We start from the raw sequence: 16,103 nt of genomic DNA, 5'->3' as shown, positions 1-16,103 counted from the left end.
CAAGCATTGGTGGGTTTGAATAGCCTCTTTAGCGTAGAAATATACAGTCTCCTGATATAAGATCAGTCCCTCAGGGGGCTCTCTCACCATCTTACTGCAGCATGCCCTTTCTTAACTGCACTATGGGCTGCTGCTTAAGATGCAACTACCTGCCTGATTATATTAAGTAGAAAAATGGAATGTATACAGGATTGTGCAGGGTGTACCAGCATTTCTAAAAATATATATTTTTAATGGATGTACATTTTTTTTAAAAGAAAAGCGCTCTGAACTTGTACAACACTCCATGAATCTGTGAATCAAGTGCAAAGTTTTGCAGTAAAGCAATTATTGCAGTTGACTAGCATCTTTACTGGGGTTGTGGACTAACACAGGATTGTAAATATTTAACTATCTTTGCACCCAATGCACATTCATATTTCATCAGGTTTCTTGCAGTTTATTCTCAAAGCAAAGTGTTGGACTGCATAATTATTTCAGTTTAGCATTTTTTCCCAACCTATTACTTCCATAAATACAGGAATTTGAGTTATAGCTCCTCAGAGGGCTAATTTAAGAAAAGCATGCATTAATTAATACAACCTAGATGGAAAGGAAGAAATCCCTAAGTAAGTAAGCTGTTGGCAGATATCAAGGATGATTTTCGCCTTCAAAGGAAATGGGGATGGATTTGAGAGGATGCAGCGGTTTAATCAATACTGTTGACTCTTGAGGTTGGCAGGTGTGGTGCGTACCTCTCAGTAGAAGCATTTCCATCATTCAGGAAGAAAACCACGGCCACTCTGGAAATCTGCTCCCAACTTTCCAAGGCCCTTTAGCTGTCATTGGAAGTGTTTAATCGTTGTTAATTTCCTGCTTTGCCTTAAAAAAAATATGGCGACCCTGTTGAAATATTCATCTGGGCATCTCTTTGTCCATACTTGAGCCAGTTCAGTGTACAGTATGTGACTTTAAACCTTTTGTTGTACGCTTCCATTTCTGTGTATGTCCATTCTCACATCCGATGTGTGGAATAATGAAATAAATATCGAACCGTTAAATATTTTAGTGCATTCTAGGAGTAAAGTGGAAGTGTTTTTCTGACAGACCTTGTCTTTTTTCACTCCCCCACCAACCCACCCCCCACCCCCCTCTCTCTCTTCACAAATGCATTGTGTGCACTGGCCGGCCCAATCCATCACTCGGCGTCTGGCGGGAGAAAAAGCACTTTCCCAGGGTGGGTGTTTTTTAGCTCTGCCAGCGCTGCTGTTTCAGTGGGCACCCGTGAGACCTCACTGATGGACACTCTGGTCATCACTGGTGGGGAGCTTTGGGACTCTCTTCAACCTCCCTCTCCCTCCCCCCTTCTCCCCCTATCTCCACCTCAGCCTGTTCCACTCACCTCGTGTTTTCACCAGCACCTTCCTTTGTCCCAGCAGTGTTGTGCACTCCTTTTTGACAATGATGACTACTGTACCTGCCTGAATTCTCCCTTGCAAAGTGGCCCGGCCTTCAGAGACCAGCCGCACTCCGCTCCAGGGCGCGGGCCTCTCAGGGTGTTGTGAGACTTGCACAGAAGATTACAGCTTGAAAACTAATAGACTATTTTACTGGTAGGTGGCAGATAACAGAAGACACAGATTGAAGATAATAATGTTGGTAGTTTTGGTTGATATGTAAGTTTGAGCCTAGTGAAGGATTACATTTCCCATTCTGGAGGGATTCTCAGATGGTACAGCCAGGGAGGGGCACTGAGACATACGTAGTAGTTCTCACAGTGGCTCCCATTCAACCCTGTTTTGCATCACAACCATGCAAAGCGCAGAAGAAGAGGGTTCCGCGCATGTATGTGCTCAGAACAATTAGTGTAGAAACAATGTAGAAATAAATCTATTCAAATTGAAGTCTGCTCCAGTTTTACGCCGACAAACTGAGATTTGATTTCCAAAATGCTCGCTCGTCTCTTCTACACAAAGAAGCCGGCGGGGAGAGGGTGCAATCGCTGGAGAGAAGTGGGCTGGAAGGCAAATCTAGGTGATGCGTATGTTCTTAGAGTGCCCCTGGGTCTTCCATGGGTAGGTAGGATCTGACAAAAGAGATCTGTACAGCAAAAAAATCCTCCACTCTGCTTGAGCATGGGAAATTAAGCCCAGATAAAGATTCTCTCTTAAACATACTCCCTTCTCTCTTTTCATCCCTCTTTTTTTCCCTCCCTCTGCAGTGGCAGAAGAAATTACCCATTGTACCATTAGATAAACCCAAACAGCCCTCTCCGTAAGACCTCCAGTTCCTCGTGCAGTCCCAGCTTGGCGTCCCTCGGGTGTTTGTTCAAAAGGAAAACTCTGCGGTGCCTCCGGGGGATGTTTAACTCATTGCAATGGCAAGTATTTAGAGAAAACTCAACAAGTTCGAGGCTGTCAAAGCTAGAATCCAACTGTCAGGCAGAATTATGTCTCCAAGGCATCTGATGCGAGGTAATGACCAATTGCATCATTTTGACAAACCCACCATCGATGAGAACTAGGGCAGACGGCAATTGCTTTTACACAAGTGTTTCATTTGAATTTGAAACACTGCGGCTAAGTGCATTAAATGATGCTGATTAACTAAGATTATAGCTGCAGCAGGGATGTGATTTCTGTTTTGATACGGAGCATACGGAGGCAGAGCAAACAGTTTTTTTTTTGAGTGGCTGATGAATAATTGAGAGTCAGCAGAGGGTACATCAATAAAGTGGTAATGAAGCATATTTGTGTGAAATTTTCTAATTCTGAAACTCTGTCACTCTTCTAGCAGTCTATAACATCTGGTGTTGTGATCAAGCTCATTGCGTGTCAATTTGCTCCTTATTAAATGGCGACTTTTTAAATACGGCCACAAATAATTCAAAACGAGAAACAATGACACTGAAAAATAACAATACCATTAATGCCACTACTGTAATTGCTGCTATAGCTAATCATGACTGCTTATTATTATTATTATTATTATTATTATTATTATCATTATTATTATTATTATTACATTTTACCATTTAATATTATTCCCTGTTTTGTAATGTTATGTAGCTATTTAATCCAAAAATAGTTCCTAACCCCTAACCCTTAACCCTAACCCTAACCCTAATCCTGATCCTGACCCTGGATAGTCTAAAATTACAAAAGTACACAAAACACTAAATACATAAAACACTTCAAATCCTCTGTGTTGATGTTTCAACAACAGTCATTCCAAAATTGAGGCTTTGGTGCCCTCTATCTTCAAGTCAAAGCACCAAAAAATTATTGTCAACTAGATGTAAACTGATCAACTCTTCCTTGACAAATTCATACATTTGCAGTCATTTCTAGTTGCAGTATGTTTTCTGAATGTAATTTTTATGACATACAGCCACAAATCTGTGATGGGCATCAGAGTAAACATGAGAATATTCTACCAACAGAGACATCCTTACAATATGTATGACTTGATGCTGAGATTATAAGCAATGCTGAATGATTCTGTTTGTGAAATTTAAAAAAGCAACGCATCACTTTGATATTTTATTTACAACAGCGTCTACGGGTCACTTTCTTTTGGAGTAAAACTGCTCCTTTGTTCTGCCTTTTTCTAACACAGTTGTGGCATGTTGTGTCCACCTGGAGTACTGTTGACCTTCTGCGAGGCAGCTACCTAGTTAAAGAAGTCCATTTTCAAGGCTGCTCTTGCTCAAATCAAAACTCCATTATAGATTTTACCTCCAGGGGAACCTAGGGCTCACAAGGTCCTTGGCAATTTTACCTGAGGAAGAAGCTAAAAGGATTTGAATCTCAGAGGATGGGCGAAGAGAGGGAGGGTGTGAGGACGAGAGAGGGTGGGATACGCACCCCAGGACCCGAGCCCCTAATCTTTCTTTGCCAAGCAGGGAGCAAAGCAGAGCAAAAATGGAGATTTAGAGATGGTTCAGTGGCACTGAACCCTGAACATCAGGGCCTGCAGAACTGGTGGAGAAGGCAGAGAAAGAAGCCTTAGAAAAACAAGAGGTGGAAAAGAAGAGCTGAGAGATTGTTGTCGAAAGGATTGCCAGGGGAGCTAGATTCAGCTCCCAGAAACAGGAGCTTTCCAATACATTTAACATATATGAAAGAACAACAGCTCTCTCCTCACACCATCCTTAACTATGTGTACTAACAAGACAGATGGAGGCCAAAGATGCAGACAGATCACATCAGGACATCTGTCACTTCATGGCAACAGCCTCCTTAATAAGTGACAAGGCTTCCTCACCCGTGGGCACAGGATGGGGGGCGGTGTAGGGGAGGAGGTTAGTGTCTTGGAGCAGTGGCTGTGCAAAGCAGCCGTCAAAGTCATGTGGTGCCCTTTTTTTTTAAACAACTTGTCCCAATTACAGCCAATCGCATGCGATCTGTGCCCTTGATTATCATCCTGGGCAGTAGACATCAAAGCTGCCTTCTATGGGTGCTGACACGAGGCTGTGCAGTAATTAGCGGACTTCACTGAAGAGAGTTTCATCACCAAATGTTTTCAAAATACTGAACGTCTTAATTTGGGAGGAGGGAGGAGGGGGAGGGGGGAATTCAAGTCAGGAGAGAATGATGCCCTACAGAAATAATTAAAACATAATTACAGCTCATCAGCTGTGCAAGTGCTCACAAAGTGCTGTCGCTGAAGATCTGCCACTTTCCTCGGGGCGTCTGCGGAGTAACAGGCCACATAGAGAAATTCACAGCACAGTCGCAGTTACACAAAATAAATGCTCATGTCTTCTTACCAGAAATACCACGAAGAAAATAAATTAGCCACAACACTCCAGACACATGAATTTCTCTTGCTGGTAAATCGACGTATTACTTGCTGGATATTGCATGAGTGCTTATTATCCTCGATAAACACCTGCATTTGTTAAAAATATGTTGTCTGCCAAGGACAAAACCAGGCAGCGCTCATCAAACCAGAGAGTGCAGAATGCACAGCAGGTCGTTAAAACAATAACTTGTCTCCTCGGCTGATGTGTCAAATTGTGTGCTCTGTAAAACAGAGATGCACAGATTGAGGAGTCAGTCAACCTTTGAAATTGACATCATGTTAGCTCTGCCCTCGCGGTCGCAATATGGGTTGATGGCCATTGGTTCTGTGATGACCACTTCATACAAATATGGCTGGCAGTGTAGTCCTGCAAGGGGAGAAATGCATGCTAAGTGTTTGTGACGAGTGCTAAGGCCATTGCTTGATCCCAAGGAAGTAATGAAGGCTGGACTGCAGGCAGTGTGTTTTCTTCATCCACCTGATGGCAGACTTCTAACAACCCCAGTGTCAGGCCAGCTTAAAGTCAGACCTCCTCTCTCCACCGCTCCTCCAGAGTTATCACGACATGTGTTTACCCCTCCCAGCCTTGCACTGTGGAGCCAAATAGCACAATAGTCACAATCAAGTCTGCTTTGATGATACATGCCCTGTATGTAATTCAGAAAACAAATCCGATGTTTACATTCGTGTATGCTAAGTAGAACGTAGGCTAAAAGCATGCTGTGCAAAAGTAAAATACCAGTGGTGAAAGATGCAACATAATAAGATTACGTGATTATGTTGGTATTGTTTGGAGCACAATTTAATTCTTTACACCAAAACATGGTATCTATGGTAAACAACAATGGAATATATTTTTAGTGTTTATTAGTGGATTTTATATATATATACACACATAGTATATATATAGTGAATATGGTGAAAATATAGTGAATGAATGCTTGATAATGCTACAAAACATAAAACATATCTCATGGTGTGTTTTACAACATGTATTAACTGTTGATACACATGCACAAATCATTCAAAGGCAGGTATAAAACAGTTCATAAATGTGTTCAAAACTCATACAAATTATGTTATCAATAAGTGCACAGCAATAACTGCTTATGCAGCAGTTGGTGATGCTTCATAGGGATGATAGTTGTTGACCAATACATTACAACACTTAAAAAGTCCAAGGACATATATTATATATATTATATCTTACTGACTTTTTCAGTGCTTAATCCTGATTGAATTGATCATTCATTCATTAAAAAATATGGCACATTCAAGCCTCTGTACTTTACATATATGTGTGTATGTACGTATGTGTGGGATATATGTTGGGGCATGAATGTATATGTGCATATATGACCATATGTTAACTGTATGTACTGCATGTATCAGTTGTTTGCATTGCGTGCCAACTTTATATGGCCTTCTTAATTCCAATGCCCTTTGATCACCATCTGTCATATATCCATCCATTATCTATACAAGGTTGGGGGGGCAGACTGTAAAATGAGATATAGGATGACACATAATTGACAATCATTCACACATGGAAATGTAGGCTCTCCAATTCATTTAACGTGCATGTTTTTGAACTGTTGGGGGCAACTTGAGTTCCTGGAGGAAACCCACACAGGCACATGGAGAACATGTAAACTCTGTACAGTAAGGCTTCATCTGGCCATTTCTGCATTTTAACCCAGAACCTTTTAACCAAATGATAACAACCGCATTTCACATTTGTTACCCCTTCATCATATAATTTAACAGTAATTCACTCACATGAAATAATTACAAATCCAAATTTGGGCACTGAGAGAATAGTTGGATACTGGGGCTAATGTAACAGTAACAGACTTGGATGGTCAATATGTTGTAGAAACAACATCCCACAGGAGACCTGGACTCTGGAGAGTTAAAAATAGATTCCAGATGACTGGAAACTCCTGTTTAAAAAGATTTTTGAGATAACTTGTGAAAAATGTAAGAGTAACATCTAGAGTTTCTTGCATGGTGTTACTCCAGTTTTACTGTATTATGTTAACCAAGTCACATTAACATGTTTGTAATGATATGATATATATAATACAATATGATATGACTTTTTTTTCTCTAAAATTATGTGGTTGGTTAGCTATCAGTTTAACACAGGTCTGTTGTATCAGTTTATCCTCATTTTAGAGGATTTGTTAGAAGAGCCATGAGCACAGTATGTTTAATTGTTTAACATTTCTTAACTGCATACATATAGCAATATATGTAAATACCCATCACACACCTGCCTCATCTAACTAAGCTCATTTACAGTTAGAGTTAAACTATTACAAAAAATTCAAGGTTTAATTAATTACTAACAATTTCCTGAACAAAATCATTGCGTGACAAGCAGCTTAAAACTATAATTTAGCCCACATCCCAAACAGTTCAGTGCTGCTGAGCATGCCTCACAGAAAGAGACAAAAATGACTCAGTTCATAACATGTAGTAACAATTTACTTCCACCTGAGGGCAACACCATCTAAGAAATGTGTTCAGTCTTACATTGAGATGCTTTATGGCCGCGTCCACAGCCTTTCCTGGTGATATCACGTTTATCATGTTTGGGATCAAATATAATTGACACCACGTGTATATCAGAATAAATTTATGAGGTTTGGTGTGAGGATTAATTATGACAGTGGTTTTCAGTGCTGGATGTACTGTCTTATGTTGGCACTGTCATTTGTCACAGACACACTGCAAACACACTGATGGAGCATAAAATTACTGTTTAAACATGTTTCATGTTTCATTTTTAACCTCTTTCATACTAAACACTGAGAAATACAAAAACACAAAGGACTAATGAGATTCTTGAACTCTTCAATTGTCATATATGTCCATATTCCCTCAAGATCAGCCTGTTATGAATTATGTTATGAAAGTTAGTCGTAACCTTTACACCATGGTATCATTCAAAAATTGCTTTTCATTTAGAGAGGAGTGAATATATTGCAGAATGTGTGGCAGCCATCACATAAAACTCAAATCCAAATCAAACTGATTATAGTATCAGCATTTATTTATTGTATTCCATATTTATTCCACTGAAATGTGTTGATCTCCCTCAATATTTATGAAAGAAAAGTTCATCTTCATATGTACACAGCTATCCCCATCTGTTTCTCACACACACAGATTGTCCCGCATGAACAGTAAGAAAGAGAATGTTAACTATTTTGTGAAATGCAACACAGTGCCAGTGAACTAGCCATCCTACGCTTATGCTAGCAAAAATTCATGAGTCACCCCTACGTACTCGCCAAAATAGTGAAATACAGGAACACTTGAAATTCTCAGGATGTTTAACTGTTTCATGTGTGTTATACATACATAATATGCTGTGCATTATATTTCATTGTGTATTCATTCAGTGTTTGGTATTCTGTCAGACAGAGGGGGGATAAAAGCAAAGGAAGTGTAGGCAAAACTGCATATTTACTTCATAGCATTTTAAAATACAAAATTAAATGTATTTTGCTATATTCTGTAGTAAAATTATTTAAAATTGCATCTGGCTATGATAGTACGATATATCGTCACATTATAGTTCACAATTTGAAAAAATACCTTTATGAACATACAGTGTTTATACAATATTAGTCAAAATGTGTATAAACCCCATTAAAATGAAAGAAAAAGCTCTAATACGAAATATTGTATCAACAAAATCCAAGGACTTCTTTGTAATTTAGGATTTCAGCATGCTGGGAACACTTTGCCTGATAATATAGTGTTTAAACAGTTACTTACATGCAATGGGATGATTATATTATATTATATATATGTGTGTGTTGCTTATCAGTGAATACATAGGATGAATACAATTTGTTTCATGGAGTAGTTTTGACAGCCAGATATTTCAGGCATCAAGGTTCACCTGCACAGTTATAAAGAAAAATTCTAAATAATTTTTTTTGTTGTGCAAAACCAGCATTACAGTGCAATTTAAGCTGCTTTTTCTAGCTTTAAATAAGAGTAATTCCTTTATTTAAATAGCACATTTTAAAACCAAGTTTACAAAGTGCTGTGCAGAAAGAAGTACGGACAAAGACAATTAAATAATAAATACTTACAAAGAGCACATAAAATACATGATAAATGCATTGTTTGCAAGAATAAAACATTACAGGAAAAGTAAAAAAGAATTAAAAGGGTCATTGTGGGTTGGCTGTACACAAGATACCATCTACTGTCTACTGTCTGTGAAAAAACAATACATTTCTATCAAACATCATGGCATGACTGAAGACTTCTTGAAGAATTAGAGAGAAGGATCAGGTGGGAACCTTTATCATTTTGGTGTATAAAATGAAAATGTATTACAAGTATATTGAAATTGGAATGCATTAGGTTATACGTACACTAGGTTACACCTATACAGTTATTCAATTTGTTTGTGCAGCAAATAACATTGTTTATGGTTTATACTGTAGTGGTTGTAAACACATCATTAACAGTTTTTAAAAGTAGAAGATTAACATTGACCTTGATCAAACAGTAGTTTGACTAAAAACATTAATTCAAGGTCCACTTACTAACTTTTTCCTGAGTTTCGACCACTTCTCGCAGTCTTCCTCAGCAGGTAGAGTTTGCTCAGTTATCGGGATCATAGCAAAGCTAGACAGTGGATGTTGAGTTGAAATTTTTTGTCAAAAAAAGTGTTTAAAGGGTCAGTTCACCCAAATTACAGACACATATTTTCTCACTTCCCATAGTGGCATCTAGAACTCCAGATAGTTTTGTTTTTACTTCCCCAGGTTTAGAGATATGTGTCCCTTTCCCTCTCTGAGATTTTTGACAAGTGAATGTAATTTCATTTATGTTACTTAAAACCTCAAAAATTTCAACAGCATCTCTTTCCAGATACAATGTCCCAATTATTCTGGATAATCCACAGACCTCACTGTATTAGTTTACAACTGTAGAAATTTACTTTGAGTGGAAAGTAGATATAAAGCACTTAATAAAAGCAGTAAAAAACAGTGAGGTCTGTGAATTATCCAGGGTTATGGTGCTGCTGGTGAATTTTTGTGTAATAAGTGTAATTTTTCAATGCTGTGAGCATCATAAACAAGATTCCAGAGACAAAACTAGGGCACATAAAACCAAAAAAACATCATGACCAGATATAATTTAAAGGAGATGAGAAAATACTTTATTTTTGTTTTGTTTTGTTTTTTGTAATTCAAGTGCACCGACCTTTTAAGCAATAGTTTGATAATTCGGGAAATAGCCTTATTTGCTTTTTTGTGGAGACTTAGATGAGAAGAGTGATACCACTAACATGTCTGTCCACAAAATATTAAGCTACAGCCAGTTAGCCTAGCTTAGCATAAAGACTGGAAACAACAAAACAACAAGTCTGGCTTTTCTATGGATTAAACAAACATTATATAACATGTTAATTAGTGAGCTTGGCAGATTTTGTTACCTTTGGACAGAGGCAGGCTAGTGGTTTCACTGTTTCCAGGCTGTATGCTAAACTAAGCAAACTTGCTGCTGGCTGTAGCTTCATATTTAGATGATATAAGAGTGGTATCAATGTTCTCAACTAACTCTCAGCAAGAATGCGAATACGTTTATTTTTCCAACTAGTCCTTTAAGCTGATAGTTCACTGAAGACAATCAACTGTATCTAGTCAGTTTAAAGAAAATCAAATTATATCACTGAGATAAAAGGGGGAGATTGTTTCAAAATGATACAAAGTTTCATGTGTACTACAGGTATTTTTGCATACAAAAGATAAAAGTATAAGCAGAGTGATTTAATTGCTACTCATGTTAATAACAACTGAAAACAGAATGAACAAAATATAGACATGACACAAGCTATGACAGTTTCTGGGCTCCATCTGAAATTTCTCCAGTGTTTCTGACCTTGTATGTGTTGTGGTATGTCTATTTAATAACTTACTAAACCATCATAAAGCATATCAGTACTGTACCCTGAACGACTGTTTCTAATGGCATGGATAAAAAAAGACATGCCCAACATTTGATGCAGGATGTGACTACCGTCCGTCACTTAAACACTTGCAACCATTTGCAAAAGATACACTGGATTCCTGATTGATGCTCTCTTTGACCTCCATGGGGAGTGAGTCAAAGAGATGGTCTTCCACAATCAGGCAGCTCCTGCGGAGGAGGCCGCACTGACCAATCTGTGCTGGGAGACGATCCAGACAGTTTCCTTTCAGTTCCAGATGCGTCAGCTGCGCTAGTTGGCCAATTTTCTCTGGAATGGAGGAGATACAGTTGTGGCTGAGACATAATGTCCTCAGTTTGGTGCACTTGAACAGTTGCTTGGGAACTACCTCAACTTTGTTGCCTGTAATGGCAAAATGTTGGAGGTTCTGCAAAAAGCCCACTTCCAGAGGTATTACTACTACAGAGTTATGGCTAACATCAAGGTACCTCAACTTGAGAAGGTTGAATAACGACGAGGGCAGAGACTCAAGCTTGTTGTGTGAGAGATAGAGCGACTCAAGGTTTTTGACATGGCTAATTGACAATGGAATGGAGATGATCTTATTGTGCCAAAGTTTGAGGCACGTCAGTCTTTTGAGATGCTGAAAGCTGATGATCTCTTCAATGGTGCGAATGTGGTTGGATTTTAGATCAAGTTCCTGAAGGTTGTTCAAACTGAAGATAGCGTGAGGGATTCGCTCCAGCTCACAATTGTGAAGCTCCAGCTCTGCGAGATTTATCATTTTCTTCAGACTATTCAGCACCAAGAGTTTCGTACCGTCATTATGAACAACCAACTTGATGAGATGTGGAGACAGATCTGTTATGTTTGTGGGGATCTTTGTGAGGTTGCTTTTGAGATGCAGAATCTTTAAGTGTCTGAGGTCTCGAAGAGACTCGAGTCCGATCATTTTGTTGTTTTCAGAGTTCAGATTACCAACCAAGTACAGCTCCCTTAAACTTTTCAACAAGTATACCCAGCTTGGAATCTCAGCGACATCTGTGAATTTGACATGAAGGCATCGGAGGTGATCCTGAAGAAAAATAAAAGCAGTCTGCTCAACTTTGGCCGGACAGTGATATAAGTGCAGCTCCTGGAGGTTTATCATTTGTGAAATTTTAGCCGTAATCCTGGCCTCTGGGATTAATTCTAGTTTAAGGATTTCCAAATCTGTGAGATCAAACACAGCATCTGGCACTCCGGACAACATGAAAAGATGGAGTTCCAACTTGTCTTGAGGGTTGCGAGTCACATGTTGCCGCAGCTTCTCGAAGGTCCACTCATGGTTCAGGCTGATCTCTCGAAGTTTGTTTTCACTCACCTCGGAGAGAAAAACACCAAAACGCTTTGAGTACAGCTGGTCGTACTGATCGACCATGTGAAGAAGGAAAGCAAAGTCATTCTTAACATCAGGTATGTCACTGAAGCTGCTTTCCTCTCTGACTTTTTCAAAGGAGTACTCCTTAAGTGGTCGCCGAAAAAGCCAGAACAGTGTGTATATACATATTATGCCATAAACACAAATGATAGCAATATAACTGACAAGGAGTTTCTTTAACATGAATGCCATGTTATGTGTACAATGGAACTTGGCATATCCAGTTAAATGCTTTATTTCAGGCTCACACACATGGTCAAAATCTATGGACGCGACAAATGTCATTGTGTAGCAAAGGATCAAAATGAATTTCACTGTTTTGATGACTGTCTGAATTGCATATAGCCTGTAAATCAAGTCACTGTCCTCCACATGAGCACGGAATTTCCGGACTTTTTCAAACAGGGCCTTTGCTTGCTCGCCGTCTTTCTTGTCCAGTATGGTCATGGAGGGAATTTCGCTCACAAGCTTCTCAGCAGAAAAAGTGACTCCGGATTTAGTCAACACTGGGGCGGACTGGTTTGGACTCCCCTCCTCACTGCTTGTGGACAGATGTTTCAGGAGAGAGGAGGCCCCAGCTAGCCTCTGCTTGTTCTCCTCTGAGTCCTCACACGCAGTCTCGGACAATGCTTTCGTGGTCCAAGGTGATTCAAAACATTTTCCAAGGATTGAAACAAAATGTTCTATTTTTGAACTTGTCTTTGGGTATTTGAACCAGAAGTTGCTACTGACCATTAATACAATAGTGTGGATTAGAGCAAGGTATGGGAAGTATTTGGAGTACCAGGGAAGGGCAACATGGTAGCACATCTGGTTGACAAAAACATACTGCTGGAAATCCAACTTGGTTCTGATGCCCGTGGGGGGAGGTTGCCCAAAAGTGCCTGATGGTGTTAAGTGAATTGTAGGGGCAATGCTATCAGGAGGCCTTTTAGCCATCAGAGGAGCGGCTTGCTCCCCGATGGCACTCTCTCTGTTCCATAAACCATCAGCTGCCTCTGGTGGTTGGGGTCCCAAGAAGCCCCCGGCCTTGTCTGGGGTTTGTTCCAGCACAGGGAGACAAACCACTTGGTCCTTAGTTAACTGCATGGTTCCAGCAAATATCGCCAACATCAGCATGACAATACCAAGATAATCCATGAAGACATCCCACCATGGTTTCAGTATTCGATAGGTTGGTTGGATGTCGTTCAGGGAGGCTACTTCTGTGAGGGTGAACATTCCTGCAACAGAAAATGTGAATTGTGTGAAACATAATGCTTGATTTTACTCTTCTTTCTTTCTTTTCAATTTGAATGTATGAATTCTATCCCAGTAACTTTTTTTTGCAATCTTTTGTTGTAATCTTACTGACTTTTATAGTCATCTTACTTTGACACGCAGGCTTTGGCACAGACAGTAAACTGCCTTTCTGCAGAAAAGTAGAGGTTTTCTGGTTAAGATTAGATTTTACTACATCCTGCCGAGCACTGACTGGCTGACTCATTGACTGCTATCTTTGTCTTAGCAATTTTATTTCTAACAGGCATTTTTAGCTGGTTGTTTTTGCAGACCAATCTAACAATTTCTCAGGAAAATAAATATTTGTTATTGCAGGACGGAGCTTTTGCTTTAGGATATCTTAAACTAACTGTATTTAGACAGTTGTAAGACACTCAGAGCCACTCCAGCTCCTATCCTCACAGAGAGCAAAGCTTTTAGAATGTTGTGGCAGTCCTGGCCAACTTGCAAAGTCTGAAATTTCCATTTTTACCACCAGGCGGCTGCCCTTGGATGGGTGACAAACATCCATAATACCTAAGTTTACAGAATGAGTTGAGACTTTTCACTTCAGCACATGATGGACAACTGCAAACAAGTTTTATTACATACATGATAAAGTATGTGTAAATTATCATAACAGCTGATATAGTGCTGAACAGTTCATCCAGGCTCTAAACACAGCAGAGTTTATGCCTGGTCATAATCAATTATTTACATCTTGCAGTGGCTTGTTCATTGGTCCATTTTGTGTGGGGATACCCTGAGTGACCAGAAATAGAGAAAACTGCAATGCAAGCCAATATAGCTGTCTTGTAATAAAGCATGCCTTTGTGAAACTTAAGATTCTTTACTGACACTGTGACAAAGAGGAGTTGATTCAACTCTAAGGTCACTTCCCAGCCTGTAGTTTGTAGTGTTTTTGTACTGGATTAAATTAAACTGGATGGTAATTGTAATAATTCTGCTCCTTCATATGTGTAAATGAGGTAGACAAATTATTAGGAACACCCTTTAATATAATGCAGTTCGACACAATGCAAGCACAAACACAGCCTCAAAATGTACATTGAGAGAACACACTACTGAAATAGTCTCAACAAAAATGAAACATTTGAAATCAGATAGCATTTATCGTAGAGCTATTGTATTGCACTGCATTACATCATACAGGTGTTTCTATTTCTCTGGTCTGAACACACCTGGTAAAAAAGTGACCTGACTTTTAGAGGGAGAACTGGCCAGTGATGCCAGAGCATGATGGATTTTGGGATAGTAAGGACTAGAAGGACACATTGGTCATGTCCTGTAATTTTAGGCAAGGCCACATGTACCAGAGACATTTGGGGGGAGGCCCGGACTAGGACAGCCTTGTCATATTGTTAAGGATTTATATAGGACACTGGCCTTTAACGAGAACACAGCATGAAAGTTGTCTGTGGAGACAGTGCGTGCATTCATGCACAACAAAAATATGAAGTAGACTGTATGATCAATAACACTAGTTTTTAATGGTCTCTCTTTTCTCTGCATTTAACCCACCCCACTTCAAAGAGCCTCGCTCCACAGTGTTTACAATCATGTGCCTTACCACCATACATGGGCTACTGTACCCAGTAACACACTGGCTATGTGAAGCCTGGACTTTTTAACTGTAAATACTGTTTGTGTACTGTGTATGTGACCCTCTGCCTACATATCTGTCTATGTGTTTCCCGTGTAGATTATTTTATAAAATACACAAAAAATGAGAAAATGGGATCTTTGTGCCGCTGCGACTAATTTCTATTGTGTACGCTGAAAGCATGAAGGTCACTGTTTTCAGTGAGGCTGCAGAGCAGGCTGAGACCGGCTACAGCAGCAAGACGCATCCATGAACAGAAAACAAGAGGTGCACATGATGTCCGTAAAGACCGTAAACGCCGCACAAATATCAGGGTTCCGATAAAAAAAAATCACGACTTGCTCAGATTACATTTGTGCAGTAAATTCAAAACTGGTTCATTTTAATGGACTACGCTATGCTAATATTATTGGACCAGAGCACTGCGGTTATAATTTACAGAGTTGGACAGGAGATGAAGACCTGCACTCAAACGCACAGATACGCACCTTCAGCAGGTCTGATCCAGTTATGTCGATGCCAGTACCGAACAACGCTGCTTCTTATCAGCCATGTTTCGCTGTTGTGATGAAGCCGTTCTTTCTTCGCATCAATTCAACCGTGGGCCTGCTGGCCAGGCTGTAAGCAGCTTAGCTGACTACCCCCACTCCGCTTCAGATGGTCGGGTCCTCTGCCTCTAACTGGCGACACAGCCGGCCCGGCAGCACCAGCTGCTGGATGTGAACTCGTTTTGGATGTGAGGCTATCCACACATTCGCCAATACTGATCCTCAACACCTTTCAACATGCCCAGCATTTGTCACCTGTTTTAATGTGTTGTGCAGGATAAATCTCGCCGGATGTTGCACAGCTGTTGGTTTTTTTTCTCATCAGGTGACATGATGCACAGCATATAGCGCTTTGAAAACTGTGCCTGAATTCACGGTAGACGGGAAGATGACCCACGGAAGTTAGGGACCGTCGTAAAAGTGCAAAGTAATATAATTTAAAGTTATATCACAGCTTTGTTTTCTGAAAGCAAAGTGTGATGTGAATTCCTTTCACTAAAT

The 16,103-nt window shown here is 39.8% G+C and overlaps 1 protein-coding gene across 1 annotated transcript; it reads right to left on the bottom strand.

The window, feature by feature from the left end:
* Window positions 1–7,822: 7,822 nt before the first annotated feature.
* lrrc8db (leucine rich repeat containing 8 VRAC subunit Db) lies at window positions 7,823–16,098 on the bottom strand. The gene is made up of 2 exons (XM_044362478.1): window positions 15,543–16,098; window positions 7,823–13,393 (listed from the first exon to the last, which is right to left on the bottom strand). The coding sequence occupies exon 2, from the start codon at window positions 13,389–13,391 to the stop codon at window positions 10,836–10,838; it is 2,556 nt and encodes an 851-aa protein (XP_044218413.1). The 5' UTR covers window positions 13,392–13,393; window positions 15,543–16,098; the 3' UTR covers window positions 7,823–10,835.
* Window positions 16,099–16,103: the final 5 nt, after the last annotated feature.

Source organism: Thunnus albacares, chromosome 9 (genome assembly GCF_914725855.1).
Source record: "Thunnus albacares chromosome 9, fThuAlb1.1, whole genome shotgun sequence".
Classification (NCBI taxonomy): Eukaryota; Metazoa; Chordata; class Actinopteri; order Scombriformes; family Scombridae; genus Thunnus; species Thunnus albacares.
Note: the sequence above shows the minus strand (reverse complement) of the source record. Positions and strands in the feature narration are given on the sequence as shown.

Excerpts from the sequence above, each read along its gene's own strand:
- lrrc8db (XM_044362478.1), bottom strand. The coding sequence starts at position 13,391 with ATGTTCACCCTCACAGAAGTAGCCTCCCTGAACGACATCCAACCAACC.